The 24147-nt window shown below is 44.5% G+C and overlaps 1 protein-coding gene across 3 annotated transcripts in view; it reads right to left on the bottom strand.

Moving 5' to 3' along the window:
• LOC148773208 (neuroligin-4, X-linked) overlaps window positions 1–24147 on the bottom strand; it is a 306595-nt gene that overhangs the window by 160728 nt on the left and 121720 nt on the right. The window contains exon 5 of one of the 3 annotated variants that reach the window (XM_088833549.1): window positions 6464–6483. The exons of the other annotated variants lie outside the window; for them this stretch is intronic. Coding sequence (XP_088689675.1) covers window positions 6464–6483 — 20 coding nt within the window. The remainder of the gene's footprint in view (window positions 1–6463; window positions 6484–24147) is intronic. 3 annotated transcript variants of the gene reach the window in all.

The raw sequence follows: 24147 nt of genomic DNA on the forward strand, positions 1-24147 counted from the left end.
TTGTAAGTGCTCTAGAGAGGTATAATTTTCCATCATAAAATCAACTCACCAAGGTGTAAAATGGAAGGATTTGTGTCTGTGTGTGTGTGTGCACATATATATGGAGTTGTTCAACCAGCAATATAAACTTGGCTTCCCAGGTGGCGTTACTGGTAAAGAATCCACTTGCCAATGCAGGAGATATGGGTTCGATCCCTGGGTCGGGAAGATCTTTTGCAGGAAGAAGTGGCAATGCACTCCAGGATTGTGGCCTGGGAAATCTCATGGAAAGAAAAGCCCAGTGGGCTATAGTCCAAGATGTCACAGCAAATCGGACACACCTGAGCAGTATACTGAACAGCGGCATATTACACACAGCATAATATGATTTGACAATATTTCCATCACGCCAAAATGATTGCTTGCGTCCACTGACGGTACTCAATATTTCTAACATCAATCTGTCTTAGTCGACTAATGACATAGCGTCGATGGGCCATTTTGGTGCGTCTCCTACAAATATATTCACGGAAGATGTATTCCTTTCAGTCTTGCTTCGTGCATTCACCGTGTCATTTTTGAGGTCCATTCATGGGGCCCCGTGCAGCAGTATTTCATTCCTCTTGTTTGCATGGACGAGTAAGACTCTACTCTGTGCACGTAGCACATCCTGTTTATCCACTCCTCTGTCGACTACCACTTGTCCTGTTTCCATGCAGGGGCCCGTCTGAATGACGCTGCTATGAACAGTTGCTGCTGGTGGTTTAGTTGCGAAGCCATGTCCAGCACTTGGCAATACCATGGACTGTAGTCCACCAGGCTCCTCTATCCGTGGGATTCCCCAGGAAAGAATACCAGAGTGGACTGCCATTTCCTTTTCCAGGGGATCGTCCCAATGCAGGGATCGAACCTGCACCTCTTAGATTACCAGGCGGTCTCCTGCATTTCAGGCGTTTTCTTTTTTCCTTTTTTTTACCCCTAAGCTACAAGGGAAGCCTATGAACCATTTACATGCAATATTTTTATGGATGCATATTTTAATTTTTCTTAAGTGGATATGGAAGAGTGGAACTGCTACTTTTCGGGACTCATTCATGTTTAATAGCCTAAAAACTATATTGTTTTCCAAATCAGCTGAATCACGGTATATTCCCATCAGCAGTGTATGTGGGTTCCAATTCCTCCACCTCTTAACCAAGACCTGTTATTATCTGTTTGATTGTAGGCATCCTAGTGGGGGTGAGGCGGTACCTCACTGCGGTCTTAATTTGCATTTACATAATGACTTAATCGAGTCAAGTATCCTCCTGTACAATCTTTTTCGGTGGGTGAAAGTGCAAAGTGAAAGTGTAAGTCGTTCAGTCGTGTCTGACTCTTTATGACCCCATGGACTATACAGTCCATTGGATTCTCCAGGCCAGAATAGTGGAGTGGGTGGCCTATCCCTTCTCCAGGGGATCTTCCCAACCCAGGGATCGAACCCAGGTCTCCCACATTGCAGGCGAATTCTTTAACAGCTGAACTACAAGGGAAGCCCAAGAACACTGGAGTGGGTAGCCTATCCCTTCTCCAGGGGATCTTCCCAACCCAGGGATCAAACCCAGGTCTCCCACATTGTAGGCGGATTCTTTACCAGCTGATCGATGCAAATATTTTGCCCATTTTAAAAACTGGTTTCTTGGCTCATCATTCTTGTAAGAGTCCTTTATATTTTGTAGAGATAGATCTCTTACTGGAAAGATAATATGGAAATCTTTCCTCCCGGTCTGCGGCATCTCTTTGGGTTTTGTCAAAGGTGTCTTTTTTAAGTATATATTTATTTTTACTTTGGGCTGATCCGGGTCTTGCTTTTGGTGCTGGCTTTTCCCTAGCTGCTTCGTGCAAGGGCTATGCTCACGTGGGCGGGTTTCTCCTGTAGAACAGCACAGGCTTTTGGGTGTAGGTGCAATAGTGGTGTCACACGGGCTCAGTTGCGGGGAGGCGTGTGGGGTATCGAAGCTGTGTGTCCTGCAGTGGCAGGTGGCTTCTTTACAACGGAGACACCAGGGAAAGCCCTCAGGTTTCATTTGAAACGTAGGAGGAAGAAAGGCATTGGAAACCCAGCTTGAAGGCAATGCTGATCACCCATCAAGGGTTCGATGGGATGGGCCAGAGCCCCATTAGAGGCAGATCTGAGTGACTGCCCGGCATCTCTCTGTTCCCTGTGCAACGTGCAAGAGTCAGAGTCACGTATGACATGTGCCAAGTTGACAGAAAACAGAAGCGTGTGCCAAGCACAGCGCTGCAGTGCAGAGACCCGCGTGGCACTAAACAGCCGACAGAAAAGACTGCAGGCGGTGGCAGGATTGAAGAGTCAGCTCAGCGAGCATCCTTAAGGAAACCCCTCGGAGGAAGGGCCACGAACAAACAGACTGCACAGAACACACGCACGGCATGGGGCTAGAGGGTCAGTTCCCAGGCAGGTTGAGAAGACATCCAGGGTCTCCAAGCACGAGAGAGGAGTCTGGGGCTCTCAAAAAACAGACAGAGGTGTCTTGAATTCTCAAGGAGAAGGAAAGGACAAATGCCTTGTTTTGTTTTGTTTTCTCTCTCTCTGCATTCCTTACTCTTAGTCACATAAATTGCTTTTTTTTTTCCTTTAAGCCCAGAATTGATGAGTAAAGAGCCAACAACTCAGTTTAAACTCTGCACTAAGGGTTATATAACCACAATATATCCTGCTTGAGGACAGTTTCTCCTCCTTCCTGAAAACCTTCTGGTAATCCTGTCATCTTCAAATGTGAATTGCAGGCGTGGTTCCGCTAAGACCTTTACAACCTTGAGACTATCTTTTGATTAACGGTTAACAACCAGTTCAAAAAGTATACAGCTCCCCTGCTAAGACTAGCGAGGCGGTGCACTGTCCCTCCCCTTTCTGATGTGTCTGTCAGAAGCTTTCTCTGTCCATTTTGATACTTTAATAATTAAACTCTGCTATACAAAAGTTCTTGAGGGATCAAGCCTGCTCCCTGGCCCCGAAATCTTTGGAGATCACGAATCCGACACCGTTCACTGTTAAGCTATCTGTGCCAACTCCCAGAAGCATCAGGTTCTGTTAAAGTGCAAAAGTTTTAAATTTCAACAAAGTCTAACTTATTTTTTTTTTTTTTTGTAAAAAAAAAGCTTGTGCTTTTGGTATCATATCCAAGAAATCCTTGCCAAACCGAAACCCTGAAAGATTTTCTGTTTTTCCCTAGATGTTTGACGTTTTCCTCTGACGTCCGCCTTTTGTTTATTTTCGGAGAATGTTGGCACATGGAATGAGGGGAGGTTTGAAATGCATCTCTTACCCAGTTTTCTCAGCACCACTGATTAAACACACTGTCCTCAGTGAAGTGCTGTACCATTATTTTTATGAGTCAACCGCCTATGAATGCAGGGGCTTATTCCTGGACTCTAATGATATCTCATTCTATATTTCTATACACGTGAGTACCTTACTGTCTGAGCTTTAGAGTATGTTTGGAAACAGGGAAAGACAAGTCTTCCAACCTGCCTCTGATTTTTCAACACAGTCTGCTTTTTCTCCGTACGGACGAAATGTTCGAATGAGCTTGTCAGTGGAAGCAAGAAACACCCGTTGAGAATCTGATGGAAGTTATTTGCCAGACCACAATTTCAAATTAATTTGATACAGCAGTCTGACCCAGAAACATAATTAGATGTCGCCTGTAACGTCCTATGTATATTTAACTTCCCACCCTTTTGTTCTTTTTCGGTAAGCTGCTCGAGTATTTGTTCTCTCAAATATAGCTAATTAAAAGGCCTAAAAAACCAACCGAGTTCTCTTGAGTATCTCATTTACTTACAGTCACGGGGTATGTCAATACAGGGATTAGAGGACACAGGAAAGAAGCATGTGCTGTAATTCAGTCCGGAATAGACCTATTCCATGCCTGCTGAAAAGGTGTTTCAAGGTCCAGGCGGGCCATGAGTTTTCCCCCTGGAAGGCCAGAATCATATTCCTTTACATCTAATAATTAGCATCTCCAGCAAACCTCGTGGGGAGATGGTTCTAAATATGAAAGGGAATATTTAAATAACTTCAAACAAATGTATAGCCATTCCTTCATTAAAATTTCAATGTGATTTTAAAAATGAAATATCCCAGTCCCCAGTCCTGAAGGATGTCTTTTTTTTTTTTTCTTTTCTTTAACACCTGTTCTTCTGATGTTCCCTTTTAGTACTATATCCACATCACTTTCAAAGTCAAACTCTTTTAAACAGTGAAACTTATAGTTGCTCCAACTTGTACAATTCTTTACGAAGCTATGGACTGTAACCCGCCGGGCTTCTCTGTCCATGGAATTCTCCAGGCAAGAAGACTGGAGTGGGTAGCCACTTCCTTCTCCAGGGGATATTCCAGACCCAGGTCTCCTGCATTGCAGGCAGATGCTTTACCATGAGAGCCACCACGGAGGTGCTTTATATCATAAACGTAACAAAAACTCTTTGTAGGGTATATGGAACAGGTAGACCAACCAGCGTCAATGGGAAAATACAAGAATGTGGAAAACCTGTAGATGGTGCAGTTACAATCTGGAGGCAGGAAGGTAATTTTACATGTCTTTTTTTTTTTAATATACATTATGATAAGTTACCCCCAATGATGCAAACCATCCTATAAAGTCACCTATGCTGCTATGAAGTCACATTATCTATGCAAGATACAAAAACAGAAATGACAGAAGCCGCAAAAACCCTTGGAATGATTGCTCTTAATATGATACACCGTATCAAAAATGTTTTCATCAGTTTACGTTAACTTTTTATGAATAAAACTATTTTCACTGTATCCTCCCTTGTGTATGACATTTTTTGCTCTTTATTTATTTCAAAAAACATTTTTTATTGTAGTAGAGTTGCTTTACAGTGTTGTGTTAGGTTCTGCTGTACAGCAAATGTACAGCAAAGTGAATCAGATAAATAAATATATAAATATAAATATATCCCTTCTTTTTGGATTTCTTTGCCATTTAGGTCATCACAGAGCAGTGAGCAGAGTTCTCCGTGCTATCTGGTACGTTCTCATTAGTTATCTGTCTTGCACAGACTATCAATAGTGTATATCTCAAATTCAATCTCCCAATTTATCCCCATTCTCCCTCTCCAGCTGGGGTCCTTATGTTTGTTCTGTACGCCCGTGTCTCTACTTCTGCTTCGTGAAGAAGACCATCTATACCAACCTGTTAAGATTCCACAAATATGCATTAAATACCATATATGCTTTTCTCTTTGTGACTTCAGAAAGAGCAAAACATCATACAGCATATTAAAACAACATATATATTTTTTCCTGTCCGTTGCAAGGGGAAATTCTAAGTATTACCTATTCATGTTATCTTAAGTAAGTACCTTAAAAAGTGTAGTGCTTTGGCTAAATACACTGTTTTCCATACAAAGGAAGTTATATACTGTGTTATGGGAAAATAACAGAGGATGAGACGGTTGGATGGCATCACCGACTCAACGTACATGAGTTTGAGCAAGCTCCGGGAGACGGTGAAGGACAGGGAAGCCTGGCGCGCTGCAGTCCATGGGGTTGCAGAGAGTCGGACACGACTAAGCGACTGCACAAGAAGAAATGGGGGAAACAGATGCTTTCTTGGCTGCCAGGGATGTGTCATTGATCAGGTAGTCACCAGGCAACAGAGGACTAGTCTATCATCTTCTAATCAATAAGGGACTAAAGCTCATGTTGCTGTTCGGTCTCTAAGTCATGTCCAACTCCTTGCAACCCCACAGACTGAAGCAGGCATGGCTTCCCTGTCCTTCACCATCTCCAGGAGTTTGCTCAAACTCATGTCCATTGACTTGATGCTATCACACATCTCAACCTCTGTCTCCCCCTTCTCCTCCTGCCCTTGGTCTTTCCCCGCATCAGGGTCTTTTCCGATGAGTTGGCTCTTTGCATCAGGTGGCCAAAGTACTGGAGCTTCAGCTTCAGCGTCAGTCCTTCCAATGAATCTTCAGGGCTGATTTCCTTCAGGAGTCAATGATTTGATCTGCAGTCCAAAGGATTCTCAAGACAGAGGAGATTAAGGGACTGCAAGCTCTGCTCACATCCCAGTCTTGTCTGAGACCCCACCTCTGATCCCACTGCTATAAAATAAACAAACAAACAAAAAAAAACCCTAATCAAGTCGTCTGGGGTTGAGACACGGAGTTTTTCAAGACAGAAGTTCCGTAGTGTCTCTCTTTATTGGCAAAGCAATAAAGCTAGCCTTTTCTACTGCGTGCAGCACTCTGCCTCTAAGACACGATTTGGCACCACTGTGCTGAGAGGCTGAGCTTTCAGTAATGCGAGGGTGAGGACTCACTTTCTGGAAGCAAAGGAAGGGAACTGCTCTGAGGGGGGAGTTTTAGAGGGGTGCCGGGGCAATTGAGACTGTGGAGACGGGAGGAGAGCGGGAAACCCCCCGCCCTGGGACAAGTCTTCTGTGACCCCCACATCTGCAAGACTGGCTGTAAAGGGATCAACACTTGTGGGTCAGGAAGGATGCTTGCCTCACCAAGAAACAAAGGATGCTGGAGGAAATCAAGTCAGCAGCTGCCGGTACCCTGAGGGGATTCAGGATGGGGAAATAGAGGATTGCTGGCCAGAGAGCTGACATGCATATCAAAGGAATTATTTCCATAAGCCCAGATTCTTGCAACTCTCCATTCATAGAAAAAAAAAAAAATGCTACATTCATTAATTTGAGGTCACCGGTTTTCATTAAGTAGCTGTCATGTTTTGATGTCCTGACAACCTGGTCTTCGCTGCAGAATATCCTATAGATCCTGGATCTTCACTGACCGTCTTTGCACCAGTCCGTCAGAGTCACCCTAGGGCCTGCCTCCCAAGCTTAAATCCTCTGAAAGGCCACCAGCTAAAACATGATTCTCAGCTTTTTGGTCGCATAGGTTTTTTGTTTTTTTTTTTTTTTTTTTTTAAGACACACTCCACCCAAGAACCATAACACATGTTCTAACCTCCGAGTAAATGTTACAGTGAGCACAGTGAATTTCCAAGATGACATGAAACTTTTTATCTGTGGGTCCATTCAATGCAGGCGCCTCCCTGAAAAATGTTTTCATCTTGTGAAATTAAGTATTTCCTGCCATATTAATGAACAAGGATGTCACAGCCATCATGGATTCTGCTATATTCAGGCCCTCCACGTGTGAACTTCTGAGCCCAGGAAGAACAAGCCCTTCTAACTGGTAGCCAGCCTTTGAACAGACACTTGAGAGCTGTGGCCACTCCCTAAGGTGAATAAGGAATTAAGAATACTAACAATCCCACCTCAGGATGGCCCTCCTAGATAACTGAGAGGCATATGGAAGGAGGGATTGCAGTGAGCCCAGACCCTTGAGTCTTCCCCTACAGAGAAAAGCATAAATTCCTTACCTTGAGATAACTGGTGTTTCCCTCACTAACAGTAATGTTTTAGGACTTCCCCTCAGGGCTCAGCAGTAAAGAATCCAACTGCCAATGCGGTAGACTTGGGTTTGATCCCTAACCCGGGGAAGATCCCATGTGTCTGGGAGCAACAAAGACTGTCTACCAGAACTACGGAGCCTTTGCCCTAGAGCCCATGAGCCAAAAGTACTGAAGCCTGGACACCCCAGACGCTGCGCCCCACAAGAAAAGCCAAATCAATGAGACGCCTGTGCATTGCAATGAAGAGTGGTCACGCTCCCCGCAACTAGACAAAGAACAAATGCAGCAAAAAAGACCCAGCACAGTCAAATAAAATTATTAAAAAAAAAAAAAAAACAATCTTTTAATGTTCAGACTACCTGCCCTTTGCTGCACACTTTTAGATAGCCTGACCTGACCCATGCCCTGTCCTTCACCCCTTAAAAACAGTTTTCTCAGGGTGACATGAGATTCTATCTCCTGGGCGTGAAGTCCTAAAAATTCAAACCGAATAAAACAAAACTCTCAAATTCTGGGTTGTGACTTGCTGTTCAGTCGCGTCCGACTCTGCAACCCATGGACTGCAGCAGACTAGGCTTCCCTGTCCTTCACCAACTCCCGGAGCTTGCTCAAACTCATGTCCATCCAGTCGGTGATGCCGTCCAACCACCTCATCCTCTGTCATCCCACTTCAATGTTTCTCAGCATCATGTTGGACTACTTATTTATTAATAAGTTGACAATATATATTAACTGAATTGCTTTGCTCTGTACTTGAAAGTAACAATACTGTAAATGTTCTACACTTTAGGTTAATAAAGAAAAAAAAAAAGAATTCTGCCACTTAATACTCCTTCGGTTGTCACCGCAGGAAAATTAAAGGCATATGTTTGCGATCACAGTAAAAACAGATCTACTTCTTTCTAATGTTCCGGCAGTTTAAAATGTCTCTCTGCAATAACTGAAATAATAAGAGAGGGTCCTTGCTTTTTTCTGGGGGGGGGGGGGTGGTGGTGTATGTTTTCTTTTCTTCTGACTGGCTGTGGAAGGCAGAATGAGAGAAAAATATGAATAACAATTTTGCTTTCTAGTTTTGGTGGAATTCAGTTCAGTTCAGTTCAGTTCAGTCGCTCAGTCGTGTCCGACTCTCCGCGACCCCATGAATCACAGCACACCAGGCCTCCCTGTCCATCACCAAATCCCGGAGTTCACTCAAACTCATGTCCACAGAATCGGCGATGCCATCCAGCCATCTCACTCTCGGTCGTCCCCTTCTCCTCCCGCCCCCAACCTTTCCTAACATCAGAGTCTTTTCCAGTGAGTCAACTCGTCGCATGAGGTGGCCAAAGCATTGCAGCTTCAGCTTTAGCATCACTCCTTCCAATGAACACCCAGGATTGATCTCCCTTAGAATGGACTGGTTGGATCTCCTGGCGGTACAAGGGACTCTCAAGAGTCTTCTCCAACACCACAGTTCAAAAGCATCAATTCTTCGGCGATCAGCTTTCTTCACAGTCCAACTCTCACATCCATACTTGACCACGGGAAAAACCATAGCCTTGACTAGACGGACCTTGGTTGGCAAAGTAATGTCTCTGCTTTTCAATATATTATCAAGGTTGTTCATAACTTTCCTTCCAAGGAGTAAGCGTCTTTTAATTTCATGGCTGCAATCAGCATCTGCAGTGATTTTGGAGCCCCAAAAAATAAAGTCTGACAATGTTTCCACTGTTTTTCCATCTATTTCCCATGAAGTGATGGGACCAGATGCCATGATCTTTGTTTTAAGAAGCACTTATTTCACACTTTGGTAGGAATCAAAATAAATCTAAAACTTTACAGGTCTCTGATACATGTCAACGCTTCATATTAAAACCTCAGGGCATTGCAGACTTCCGTAAGTTTTTTTGTTGTTCTTATGAATTTTGTTACTGAAATACTTCTATCCACAGGAATAAGAGACAAATCCAATTAGATTTAGATCACTGTCACCTATTTTTATTAGCACTTTCACCTGATAGAATATATTACCTCCCTTAACAACTCACCTAATTACCTCCCCTAACCACAGTGAGAGACTTTATTTTGGGGGGCTCCAAAATCACTGCAGATGGTGACTGCAGCCATGAAATTAAAAGATGCTTGCTCCTTGGAAGGAAAGCTATGATCACCATAGACAGCATATTGAAAAGCAGACACATTACTTTGCCAGCAAAGGTCCGTCTAGTCAAGGCTATGATTTCTCCAGTGGTCATGTACGGATGTGAGAGTTGAACCATAGAGAAAGCTGAATGCCAAAGAATGCATGTTTCTGAACTGTGGTGTTGGAGAAGACTCTTGAGAGTTCCTTCGGTGGCAAGGAGATCCAACCAGTCCATCCTAAAGGAAATCAGTCCTGAATATTCTTTGGAAGGACTGATGCTGAAGCTGAAACTCCAATACTTTGGCCACTTGATACGAAGAACTGACTCCCTGGAAAAGACCCTGATGCTGGGAAAGATTGAAGGCGTTACGAGAAGGTGACGACAGAGGATGAGTTGGTTGGATGGCATCACCGAGTCAATGAGTTTGAGTAAACTCTGGGAGTTGGATGGACAGGGAGGCCTGGCGTGCTGCACTCCATGCTATCACAGAGTCAGACACGATTGACTGAACGGACTGAATGAATATCTCATTGAGCTTCAGAGTGAATGACAACGTATTTAATAACTGAAGCTAATTTCGTATTGAATTACGCTTGACGTTTTCTATGCATCAAGCCACTTACATTGGCTTTGGTTTCCTGGGAGACACTTCTTAAAATGTTTTATTAAAAAAATCATATATATATATATCAGTATATATATATATATATATATGGATGTGTGTACACACACACGCACACATTATTCTTGCCAGGAGATTCTGGAGGATTCTCAGTTCTGTTTCCTAGTGTGAACTGTGATCAAAAGCTTCTTGAAGCAGCCAGAATACACACCGCTGAACACTGGGTGAAATCTTTATGTGAGTTTCGGTGTGAAAAGTGAAAGTCGCTCAGTCCTATCTGACTTTCTGTGACCCCCGTGGACTATATAGTCCAGGGAATTTTCCAGGCCAGAATACTGGAGTAGGTGGCGGTTACCTTCTCCAGGGGGATCCTCCCGAGTCAGGAATTGAACCAGGGTCTCCTGCATTGAAGGCAGATTCTTTACCCAACTGAGCTGTCAGGGAAGCCCTTGCTTTTTGGTGTTCAGGGTGAGAATTATGGGGAGCTAGAACCCTTGGCGTATTCTCAGTTTGCTGGTGGTGCAAAAGAATAAATGGGGAAACAGATATATATGTACGTATATACAGGTTTGCTACAAGCCTGAAATTAACACAACATTGTAAATCCGCTATCCTGTGATAAAAGAGACAGATAAATAAAAGACTCAACTGTCTGCCTCTAAAAGTGGCTTCTCCGTCTTTACCAGGCAAATCAGTCAAGATACCTTTGCCTTGCCGAGTCTGTGTCTGAAACACAGACCAAAGTCCTCGAAATGAAATTAAGTCTCAGTTCAGTTCAGTTCAGTCGCTCAGTCGTGTCCGACTCTCCGGGACCCCATGAATCACAGCACGCCAGGCCTCCCTGTCCATCACCAACTCCCGGAGTTCACTCAAACTCACGTCCACAGAGTCGGTGATGCCATCCAGCCATCTCATTCTCGGTCGTCCCCTTCTCCTCCCGCCCCCAACCTTTCCCAGCATCAGAGTCTTTTCCAGTGAGTCAACTCGTCGCATGAGGTGGCCAAAGTATTGCAGCTTCAGCTTTAGCATCATTATACAAAATCACCCCACTCTTCAATGCCTGAGTTTGTCAGGCGAGTAGAAGCTAATTAAATGACCTCAGGTAATGGCCGTAAAAATGATACGTGTATATATTTATGCATTATGTATAAATTAATGTGCATATTATATATTAATATCCATTGACATGTACATATTAATATATATTTTCTTATATATGTATTATATTATATATATATATTATTTTATATATTTTTTCTTTTTTTAAGAATTTCAAGGTCATGGGAATTCCCCGGCAGTCCAGCAGTTAGGACTCTGAGCTTTCACTGTCGACACACTGGGTTCAATATCTGGTTGGGGAACTAAGGTCCCTCAAGTCTTGCTGCGAGGAGAGAAAGAGATAGAGGAAGGAAGGAAGGAAGGAAAAAAAAAAAAAAAAAAACCACAAGACAGCCCAAGTCTTTGGAATACAGGACCATTTTTATTGAAGATAAGAACTTTAGACACTTTATCCACTGTAGAACTTAGCTGACTGGCCACCGTAGAACTATTCCTTGTTCTGCTTGGCTAGAAATGAAAGGGATTGATGTAAACAAGAGAGATGAGAAAAGAAACTCAAGGGGAGACGACTCGTAACGCTTTTTCAGTGTGATTGATTATATTCCCTCAACACAGTTGACATAACGCGTTCTATCATTTATTCAAAATACCCCCCACAAGCGTCTCCTGGGGGAACCATCACACCTAGGCCACCTGCTGCTAAGATTCCTCACCAAAAAAAGAAAAAAAATATGAATGAAAGAAATGCAGGGCATGACCACACTAAAACTCTATGAGCTGATCCGTCTCCATGGTGGTTTTACCCTCCAACTCCACAGTCAGGGAAAACACGCTGACCAAACCTGCCCACCGTGGCCAGGGACCATAGTGACCATCCGCATGATTTGATGACATTTTTATTTTACGACAGCGGGTCCTGATGAGGAACACGGAACTAACAATCATCACCGACACGTAGAATTCAGCCAAGGTCAGAAGGAGCCACCACGTGTCCTTCTATCGCCCAGAATTCTTCTCGCTGGCATCACAATTTGGCTGAGCAACCCATGAGCCACCAGGAAGGAGCTTGATGTCAGAGTGATGGACAGGAGACAACCAGGAGACGAATCCCATCACCATCAAACCCGAGACTGTGAACCAAGATTCAGGGCAGTCCTCCTGGGTTCCCTGACCCTACTGCTCTCCACCCAGGAGGCCCCTTCCCATTATAGTCTATTGCTTTTTCAGGACCTGTGTCTCCTCGGACAGCTCATTTCCTAGAGTTAGACGAGAGCCCACTCTTGGGCCCTGGAAGGGGTCCCCTTCCTGAAACACCACCAGTCCAGTACCTCCCAGATGGGAACTACCCCTTCAAGCCTCGGTCTTGGAAAGAAGAGGGTGTAGAAAACAGCTGGTCAGCCTGAAAGGGACACAGACTTCATAAAAGAGAAGGAAGCTTCTGCTACTGCAAGCTGCTGAAACGTACAACTTCTTTGTTACAGCAGCACAGCTTAACCTAAACTGACTGTTGTAATTCTTTGCTTTTCTGCATGAGATACTTTCTCTCTCACTCACAATAACAGATACATCTACACACTCAGCCATGTGCACACACCTCATACTATCCCAAAACGTACCTCCACAAAAGATATCACTTTAGATCAGAAGCGTGTCTTCTTCGCAACCATGCTTGACGTTCATGAACCAAAGCCAAAGTGATACTTTTCCTTAAAAAGTGCACGCCTCCTTTTCCTGATAGCACCACCCTTTTGCTTCCATGTTATAGAAAATTAACATTTCTGTACCTAGCACGAAACCCCACGTATGACTATCTGCTGGGTGCTAAGTCACTTCAGCTGTGTCTGACTCTTTGAAATCCCATGGACTGTAACCCGCTAGACTCCTCTGTCCGTGGGATTCTCCAGGCAAGAATACTGGAGTGGGTTGCCATGCCCTCCTGCAGGTGACCTTCCCGACTCAGGAATTGAACCTAGCTCTCCCATAAGCAGCAGCAAGCCACACTTCCGTGTCCTTCACAATCTCCTGGAGTTTGCCCAAATTCATGTCCACAGAGTTGGTGATGACACTGAACCATTTCATCCTTTACCGCCCCCTTCTTCTCCCGCCTTCTATCTTTCCCAGCATCAGGGTCTTTTCCACTGAGTCGACTCTTAGCATCACGTGGCCAAAGTATTGGAGCTTCAGCATCAGTCCTTCCAATGAATATTCAGGATTGATTTCCACTGTCACGTTACATGCCCCACATTCTGCAAGGAGAGGAGGAGCATCTGAAACGGAGCAGGACCCTTTGTCCCATGCCTGCCTTTTGTTTGTGACAAACTTTAGCCAAAGCCTAAGGCTCAGAGGATAAAGCGTCTGCCTCCAATGCGGGAGACCCGGGTTCGATCCCTGGGTAGGGAAGATCCCCTGGAGAAGGAAACGGTAACCCACTCCAGTATTCTTGCCTGGAGAATCCCATGGACGGAGAAGCCTGGTAGGCTACAGTCCACCGGGTCGCAAAGAGTCGGACACGACTGAGCGACAGAACGGAACGGAAGTTTAATCAGAGAAGGGAAAACATGCAGGAACAAAGAAAGACACTAAAAAGACCAAATCATAATAATGCCCTCATTAAGCGAAGGCAGGGCTTCCCTGTTGGCTCAGCTAGTAAAGAATCTGCCTGCCATGCGGGAGACCTGCGTACCATCCCTGGGTTGGGAAGATCCCCTGGAGAAGGGAAAGGCTACCCGCTCCAGTATTCTGTCCTGGAGAATTCCACAGACTGTACACTTCATGGGGTTGCAAATAGTCGGACACGACTGAGCAACTTTCACTTTAAGCAAAGTCAAAGACCTTTGCTGCTGCTGCTGCTGCTGCTAAGTTGCTTCAGTCGTGTCCGACCCTGTGCGACCCCATAGACAGCAGCCCACCAGGCTCCGCTGTCCCTGGGATTCTCCAGGCAAGAACACTGGAGTGGGTTGCCATTTCCTTCTCCCAAGGACCTTTAGTTCCTCCTGAAGTGGTATCGATAATATTCTGAACCATGTCCTGTGAGCTGTCTTATAGATACTAAAACCTCCACAAAGTAAAGAAGTTAACTACTCGATGACCAGACTGTAGTCATGACATGAGAAAGAAAGTGAAGCTGCTCAGTTACGTCCGGCTCTTTGCGACCCCATGGACTATAGCCCACCAGGCTCCTCTGTCCATGGAATTTTCCAGGCGAGAGTACTGGAGGGGGTTATTCATTTCCTTCTCCAGGGAATCTTCCCAACCGAGGGATGGAACCCAGGACTCCCACATTGCAGGCAGACGCTTTACCATCTGAGCCACCAGGGAAGCCCACATAAACTGCCACAATCCAAAGAGCTGGCTTCAAGTAAATGTGAATAAACCAACCCTGGAAGTGAAGATAAACTGTACCTAAAATAACAAAAGTGACCCTAATCAGATCACCAATGACAGATTTCAAGATGACATTCAGAGTTGACCGTGCTGTTTCTGCATGGACCCACCTCCTTTCCACTTTCTATAAAAGCTCTTGCCCCCTGATTGTCAGGTTGAGGGGAATCAGCCTTTGGAGAGGACTCCACCTACCCTCAGTTGCCACCATCCAAGCAGACTTTCCTTCCCACAAGCCAGAACTCTAATGGTTTAGCAGCAAGCAGCCACACATATGGGTAATACACATGGGTTCTTTCAACAACCAGGAGGGGCAGTAGTAAAGAATCCGCCTGCCAATGCAGGAGAAGAGGGTTTGATCCTTCAGTCAGGAAGATCGCTGCAAAAGGAAATGGCAAGCCACTCCAGTATTCTTTCCTGGGAAATCCCAGGGACAGAGGAGCCTAGTGGGCTACAGTCCACGGGGGTCACAAAGATTTGGACCTGGGAAACCAAAACCACTTGGCAGAGGAAGACTGAACACGGAGGTGGCAACACAGTGCTTGCTGCTTAGCATGAAGCTAATCATATCCACTTCTTCTCTAGATCACTCAATGCCAGCAAGATTGACAGCAAGATTTCAAGAAGAGAAAAAATAAAAAGCAAAATCCCACTTGGATTTTAAATGCAAGACACTTTGAAAACATCTGCATGGATATCAAACATTGGGATGCTCAAAGCATCCTTGGGAATTAGAGGGGAAGGTTGGGTATCTGCATTTTTTGTTGCTGCTCCTTTTTTTTCATAAACATAGATTTTAGGACAGGTTAAAATGTAAAAAACAACCCAAAACACGTCAAGACAGTATATACTGTTGTCCTATGTCTCACATCTTGCTTGCTCTATTATTAACATCTGAAGTGGTCCATGTGTTCTAATGAATGATTCAATTGTGAAATATTACAAGTAAAGACCATACTCGATTTAGGTTTCCTTCATTTTTACCATAAATTTTTTTTTTTCCAGTCACAGGATCTTGCATTCCATTTTAGTCGTTCTGTCTGCTTAGACTCCTCTTGGCCGTGACAGCTCCTCAGACTTTTCCTCTTTCTTCTGACCTTGACAGTTTTGAAGCGCTCTCACCAGGCAATTTTGCAGAATTTCCTACGATTGGTCCTTTATTCCCTGTTTTCTTTTTTTTGGATTTTTCATGAGTAGACGGGGATTATGATTTTGGAGAGGAAGCTCGGGGGTGAAATGTCCTTCTCATCACATATCAAGGGCGTGTGCTCTCAACATGACTTACAAGGTGGAAATGGACCTCCATCCACTGGCCAAGGTCACAGTTGTCAGATTTCTCTGTTGTCAGGTTTCCCCTCCTTGAATTTTAGACTGCTTGGATGGAAAACAGCAGGCAGTGCCAATGCATCAAGGGATGGAATCTTCAAAAATTATCTAGACTACTTCTGTATAGGAGCTTGGCTTCTTCTCCCCATGGTAGGGAAAATCATGTCACGCTTTCCGCAAGAGATCCATGCCCTGCTCCCCAGAACCTGAGAATACGATATGATGCATGGCAAGAGGGATTTAAGTTTGCAGATGCAATTAAGGATGATAAGCACTTGACCTTAACATAAAGAAATTATCCTGGATTATCAGTTGGGTCCCGGTGTCCTCACAAGAGTCTTTATAATGAAAGACGGAGGCAAAAAGAGAGGAGAAGTCACAGACTGGAAAATGCTATGCTGCTGGGAATTTTGCATTCTGTATTGCTTTTTGTGGATTAAACAGGGCACCTTGAGACAAAGAATGTAGGTGGCTTCTATTAAAAAAAAAAAATTCAAGAAAGAAGTTTTTTCCCTAGATCCACTGAAAGGATTCAATCGTGTGACACCTTGATTTTACCCAGTGAGACCTGTTTGTGCTTTTGACCTCCAAAACGGTTAAGTTAGAGATGTGTTGTTAAAAGCCAGTAAGTCATTTGCTCTAGCAGCAATACAAAACTCATACTTTTTATTTTCTCATTCATTTGCGACCATATGAGACTGTAAGTATGTATTTGAATACAGCAGTATTTAATGCTGTGCCTCAAGTGGGTCTAGCCTTGGCCAGTAAGAGCTCTTTATTTGGTTTCTGTGATATGTTTATTTACTCAGTCATGTCTGACTCTTTGTGACCCCATAGACTGTAACCCACCACGCTCCTCTGTCCATGGGGATTCTCCAGGCAAGAATACGGGAGTGGGTTGCCATGCTTTCCTCCAGGGGAAATCCCCAACCCAGACTGTCCCGCAGGCAGAGTCTTTACCATCTAAGTCATCAGGGAACCCCAAGAATACTAGAGTGGGTAGCCTATCCCTTCTCCAGGGGACCTTCCCAACCAAGGAATCAAACTGGGGCCTCCCGTATTACAAGCACATTCTTTACGGGCTGAGCTACCAGGGAAGCTCTATACCCCTTCTATATACCCACATCCCTGTGGTTATTTTTCACTGACTTTTAAGCACTGCCTTGCTTCCTGGCACTATCAGATACTTCAGGATGGTCTGGTACATTTTCTACTGCATTTCTAGAATCAGCCCTTTCTGCAGGGAGTTCTGTTCCTTCAATTTGACATCTGTATATATTGTTCATTCCAGAAGCTGAAGGAAGTCGAATGAGGATGTCTTCCTTAACAGATATAAGAATGAGTTGGTGACCTAGCTGATATTTTCATAACAGGCTTTACAGTGTTCAGCTGGGTCTTTAAAACACGCAAGCCAGTGACAGACCAAACCCGATCACTCGTGTTACCCTCATCCAGATCATCATCCTATTATGGCAACGGTTATTTCATTATGACACTACGATTGTCCAAATTACCATGTTAGGCTTAGAACCTGCAGGCTCCATCTACTTTGCAACCATCTGAAAACTTGTCAGAAACTACTTTTGCTCCCACTGTACAGATGAGAATCCAAAAGCACTTAAGGATAAAGAAAATACTATTTCCAGAGCACTTTAATATGAGCTAGACATTGGGTTAAGTGCTAATTCATTAAAAGTAAATCATTTTGGCATTTCTGAAGAAAAAAAAAAAGCACTTAAGGAATTTGTTCCAGGAGATCAACGTGGCACAGTCGGCAGAGTGAAAACCACATGAGGACAACACACAGCATCACCCTCTGACAAAGGGTGAAGGGTATTTTATGCAATGTGGTAGGTTCGTCTCTGGGGAATGTGGTTTTGTTTTGGTCCCCCAAATGAACTTACTCCTCACAGAAGAATAAGCAAATGATGACATCCTAGGACCCCTGGGGTAATAAAGAAAATGAAAATTATACCTAAATAAGTGTTGCGAAGGACAGCCCGTTGGACTGTAAGGAGATCAAACCAGTCAATCCAAGAGGAAATCAACGCTGAATATTCATTGGAAGGACTGATGCTGAAGCTGAAGCTCCAATACTTTGGCCACCTGAGCTGAAGAGCTGACTCACTGGAAAGCACCCTGATGCTGGGAAAGATTGAGGGCAGGAGGAGAAGGGGACGACAGAGGATGAGATGGTTGGATGGCATCGCCAACTCGATGGACATGGGTTTGAGCAAGTTCCGCGATATAGTGGAAGACAGGGAAGCCTGGCATGTTATAGTCCAGGGTTTCACAAAGAGTCGAATAAAACTCAACAACAGAGCCACAGCGACAAGAGCCATGTATATGAAGGAAAACACTTATTCAGAGAAACGTTAATAGCCAGATGTCAGAAGCCATGTTTCAAAGAGTGTGATGGGGAGGGAAAAAAGTACATGCAAAGAGCCCCTTTTGGTGGCTCAGAGGTTAAAGCATCTGCCTCCAATGCGGGAGACCCGGGTTCGATCCCTGGGTCAGGAAGATGCCCTGGAGAAGGAAACGGTAACCTACTCTAGTATTCTTGCCTGGAGAATCCCATGGACAGAGAAGCCTGGTAGGCTACAGTCCACAGGGTCGCAAAGAGTCGGACACGACTGAGTGAGGGAACAGAACAGAACAGATGTGTTCATTGCTGTTACGATTGTTTATCCTAACAATATTGTTATGAATATTGTTTATTAAAGTAAAACCATTCTTTAGGCAAAAATGTGGCATTGAGTTTGGAAAAAAAAAAATTGTGCTTTAGATATAGTCCTAAATGTTAGTGATAGAGAGCCTTAAGCTCTTCAAGTCACTGTCCACAAAGAATGAGAATCCTTACAATATGGTACGATCGCAAAATATGACCCTGTCTTGCTGAACACATTCTCATCATTTCTAGACTTCCATCCTGATACTCCTGCATATTTACACCAGCAAGATCCTGCCTCAGAAAATAAAACTGCATGGTGACACCAGGGTGGGATTTTCATTAATACAAACATTTAATCCCATAGGCTTAAAGGACTCTAAGGCAATCAATCCATTGTATTGTAAATCCGTAAAGCACTTGTCTTGGGCCAAGATGAAAGCTTAATATCTCTCTAGGTGTCTACAGATTGATGCCACATGGGTTCCAGGTTTGAAGGCATGTAATTTTGAGAACCAGAGATAAATTCACTGTGAGCTTGATGGTTTGGTCTCTTTGGTTATTATATGCAATTTCAGGTACTGATGGAAATCTCTCAAGGTTATGGATTTGGGTCATGGTTCTTCTTATTTTCAGTTGAAGAAATAGGGAATGACTGAGTCCTGCTCAAAACGTTCATCACCATAAAGTCAACAAGAAGATGGCTAAGAGTGTTGAAATAAATTCAACTGCTGGTCCTTCAGCAAGAAGAGCCATTCTTGCTCCCATGGTTACGTGTGCTGATAGTCATTATCCCAACCAGCTTTCAAGATTCGCATGAACTTCTTCTGCAGGAACCTCTCTTAAGAAGCACCTTCTTGATGCTGTGTTTTCAGAGGCATCCTTGTATGCAAATTTCTGAACTAAAACACTCAGGAAGACCAAAAGGAAGATGTAAAGATCTTAGCAAACCCAGAACAGAGGAAAATCTCAGGCTGCATCTGGTAGGTTTCAATGAAACCCAATCCCAGTGCTGAAGAGAATTCAGGCTAGTGAGGGATTTTCTGGAGGTGTTAATACACTGGGAATGAGTCTATGATCATGGACACACTGCTGTATTAAAATGGATAACCAACAAGGACATGTTAGAGAGCACAGGGAACTCTGCTCAATCCTCTGTAATAACCTTATGGTTCCCAGGGGGAAGGATGGGGAAGGGATAGTCGGGGAGTTTGGGATGGACATGGACACACTGCTGTATTTAACACGGAGAACCAGCAAGGACCTGCTGGACAGCACAGGGAATTCTGCTCAATCCTCTGTAGTAACCTTATGGTCCCCAGGGGGAAGGATGGGGAAGGGATAGTCAGGGAGTCTGGGATGGACATGGACACACCACTGTGTTTAACATGGAGAACCAGCAAGGACCTGCTGGACAGCACAGGGAGCTCTGCTTAGTGTGGCAGCCTGGATGGGAGGGGAGTTCGGGGGAGAAGGGGTACATATATATGTATGCTTGAATCCCTCATTTGTATACCACAATACAAAATGAACTTTAAAAAAAAATTACAGGAAATCAATCAGTAAACCTTTGGGATCTCCTCTCCTAGTATATTCACTGACGGCTCTCTAAAAACAGTGCCTCTGTCTCTACAAACAAGGCTTTCTAAGTGGCTCAGTGGTAACGAATCCGCCTACCAATGCAGAAAATGTAAGAGACACCGGTTCGATCGCTGGGTCGGGAAGATTCCCTGGAAAGGGGCAACCCATTCCAGTATCCTTGCATGGAGAATCCCATGGACAGAGGAACCTGGTGGGCTACAGTCCATGGGGTCACAAAAGGGTCATAAGCGGCTGACTACACACTCTACACGAAACTACAAAACAGAGAGACACACTCCTACCTCAGGGAGTTGCTGGACATTATTTCAGGAAACCCCCCCGACTCCAACTTCGCAAAGCATACCTTTAAATAAAACCAATTTTAAACCAACTGGGAGAAACAGGTCAGACATAACAAGGGTCGTTACATGGAAACATCCAGTCAGGCTGCAGAAATGGACAATTCGGAACCCATCTGAGAAGGCCACAGAAGTTCTTCACACATTCAGCAAATACAGAGAGCCTGGAGTGTTAAGAAATATGTAGACTGTCTTGCTAAGGAGCCCAGGCTGCCTGGAGGTGAATGTTTCATTAGAAACTGATTTTGAAAAAGAGTTAACTGGATTGACCACTGCGAAGGGAGTGGGAGGCTGAGCCCAATAGCAACAACCACCACTCCATTTGTTAGGAACGCTCAGGAATGTGTGATGGTGGCTTGTGACCACTCCACTGAACGACGAAGACCGCTGGACCCTGGTGTAAAGGAAAGGCACTTTCGTTCATGCTTACACATTTTCTTATAGATTCCTCCCTTCAGTTGGCAGACACCTTATCTGGGTAAATCCTCACTTGTTCTACGATAAAGAAAGAAGAAAGAAAGAAAGACAGTGTCTGTTTTGTCGGGGAATAAAAGCAGCGCAGAACAAAAGATAACCGCTGACGTTGAAAGACTCCACGGGGACATTTAGATAACTGTTTGCCATTTTTCATGGAGGAGAATAAGATGTCGCTTCCCTGGTTCAGAGGCACGAAACGGGGCCTGTCTAAGACAGAAAAGACTAAGGTGACAAATGTTCATGGGAAGACACAGCAAGTGTAGTGGAAGGAACTGGGCTCCCCTGGAGGCTCAGATGACAAAGAATACACCTTCAGTGCAGGAGATGTGGGTTTGAGCCCTGCGTCCGGAAGATCCCCTAGAGAAGGAAATGGTGATGCCCTCCAGTATTCTTACCTGGAGAATCCCATGGACCCAGGAGTCTGGAGGGCTACAGTCCATGGGGTCGCAAAGAGTCGGAAGGGACTAGTCATTGAGCAGGCACTCATTCAAACTACTCTCCAAATGGCAACACTAAATTATAAAGCTGAGGTTATGGGCTTCCCTTGTGGCTTAGCTGGTAAAGAATCCCCCTGCAATGTGGGAGACCTGGGTTCAATCCCTGAGTTGGGACGATCCCCTGGAGAAGGGATAGGCTACCCACTCCAATGTTTTTGGGCTTCCTTGGTGGCTCAGGTGTTAAAGAACCCTCCTGCAATGCAGGAGACATGGGTTCGATCCCTGGGTGGGGAAGATCCCTTGGAGAAGGAAAAGGCTACTCACTCCAGTATTCTGGTCTGGAGAATTCCATGGACTGTGCAGTCCACGGAGTCACAAAGAGTTGGACACTACTGAGAGACTTTCACTTTCAGTTTATGGAATCCTGGCACATTCTCCTCAAGAGAAACACTTTGATGAATACTATAAAATGCTAAGCTTTCAAAAAGAAAGCCATAAGGAAATGACTTTAAGAATGCAGATGGCAAATCAAAGGGAAGAAAGGAGGTATGTTGCTTGGCCTCAACAGCGAAGAAAAGACAAGTGAAGATCAACGGTCTCCCCTGGTGGCTTAGTTGGTAAAGAATCCGCTCGCAATGCAGGGAGACCTGGGTTAGACCCCTGAGTTGGGAAGGTTCCCTAGAGAAGGGAAAGGCTACCCACTCCAGTATTCTGGCCTGGAGAATTCCATGGACCAAATAGTGCATGGGGTCACAAAGAGTCCGACACGAATGAGGGACTTTCACTTCTGAGCAACGGAATGGTCAAAGGCGAAAATACCATTGGGAAGAAGGAAAATAGCATTTGATACAATTAACACCTTCAAGGAAAGGATTAGAGGCTCTATAGTATTTGTTTTGACAGGGAATACTTTTTTCCATCCAATTTATAAAGAGCTGAAGTATCAGTGCAAACAACATGTTTTGAAAAAGGCTAAGTTATATGAAAATATTCAAAGGAGTGATTCCTTCTGATGTGTATCTAACCAGAAAAAAAGCAATTCACGTCACTAACTAAATAAGACAGAATGGGTGACTTATTCCTTCTAAATGTATTAATACAAAATAGAAAAGTCGACTTCTATACATATAAATAAATAAAATGGGTGGCTTATTACTTCTAAATATATGAACTGCTGCTGCTGCTAAATCACATCAATGGTGTCCGACTCTGTGCAACCCCATAGACGGCAGCCCACCAGGCTCCCCCATCCCTGGGATGCTCCAGGCAAGAACACTGGAGTGGGTTGCCATTTCCTTCTCCAATGTGTGAAAGTGAAAAGTGGAAAGTGAAGTTGCTCAGTCATTTCTGACTCTTTGAGACCTCATGGACTGTAGCCTTCCAGTCCACAGGATTTTCCAGGCAAGAGTACTGGAGTGGGTCGCCATTGCCTTCTCCAAATATGTGAACGCAAAGCACAAAAATAAACTTCTGTATATATACCTATTAGCATATTTAGAAACAGATTCTGCTCATATTAATAACAGTATAGTCTTGGGAGAGTGAGTAGCGCAGTCGTGTCTGACTCTCTGCAACCCAGTGGACTGTAGCCCACCAGGTTCCTCTGTCCATGGGATTCTCCAGGCGAGAATCCTGGAGTGGGTTGCCATGCCTTCCTCCAGGGGATCTTCCCGACACAGGGACTGAAGCTGGGTCTCCCGCACTGCAGGCAGATTCTTCATCAACTTTGCAATCATGCCATCCCCATGCCTTCCCCACATTGCCAGGTAAAAGGGGGTTCTGGGAGCGACCCCAGGCCAGCAGGACTTGAAGCAGGGTCAGGGGACACCAGCCACCATATGGACCCATTCGGGTGCTGGGATGTTTGTCCTGCCTGCAGGGTGGACGCAGCCCCAGACGGAGCATCCCCGATTGTCTACACCTCACACCGCAGGCTCCACTTCCACGTCCAGGGGCTGAAGAGCCGTGTGCCTGCTTCTCGATAGGAATTGAAGAACAGTGCATTTTTCCACGAGGCAAGCATTGCTTCTCAATCCGTAACAGATGAGGGGCAGAGCCACTGTGACGAGATTTGCGAGCGAAGGCATAAACTCCCTACGAGCCAGTGTACAACAAAGGAGAACGCACCTCAAAGATGGAAGCTGTGCCTGGATCGGGTCCGAGGTTTCCTGGTTGCTGGGAGAACCCTGCGAGGTGTGCCCTACCTCTATCTCTTAGCCTTTTCCCTTTCTCCTTCACTTATCATCAGAATCTAAGAACCGCCCCCCGCAATGAGCCATTACAAGGACAACCCCTGAACTTCCATGTGAAATTAATTATTGAGGCTAGTTATAGCACAGGGAACTATAGTCAACATCTTCCGATAAAAAATAAAGAAAATAATTTCAAAAATAATATACGTATATGCATATATATATATATACATGTTAATCACAAAAAAATTCTACATTTTGAAATTTAGTACTGTTTATCTTTTGGCCAGTTTTTCGGAATCTCCTATCGAATAAGAACATATGAGATACAAAATGTGAAATATATTTGTGCAGGGTATAAGATGAAAACACATCTGTGAAAGTTGCTCAGTCTTGTTTGACTCTGAAACCCCATGGACTGCAGCCCGCCAAGCTCCTCTGTCCATGGGATTCTCCAGGCAAGAATACTGGAGTGGGT

This window comes from Moschus berezovskii, chromosome X, assembly GCF_049115385.1.
Source record: "Moschus berezovskii isolate FMDL1 chromosome X, NW_MosBer_1.0, whole genome shotgun sequence".
Classification (NCBI taxonomy): Eukaryota; Metazoa; Chordata; class Mammalia; order Artiodactyla; family Moschidae; genus Moschus; species Moschus berezovskii.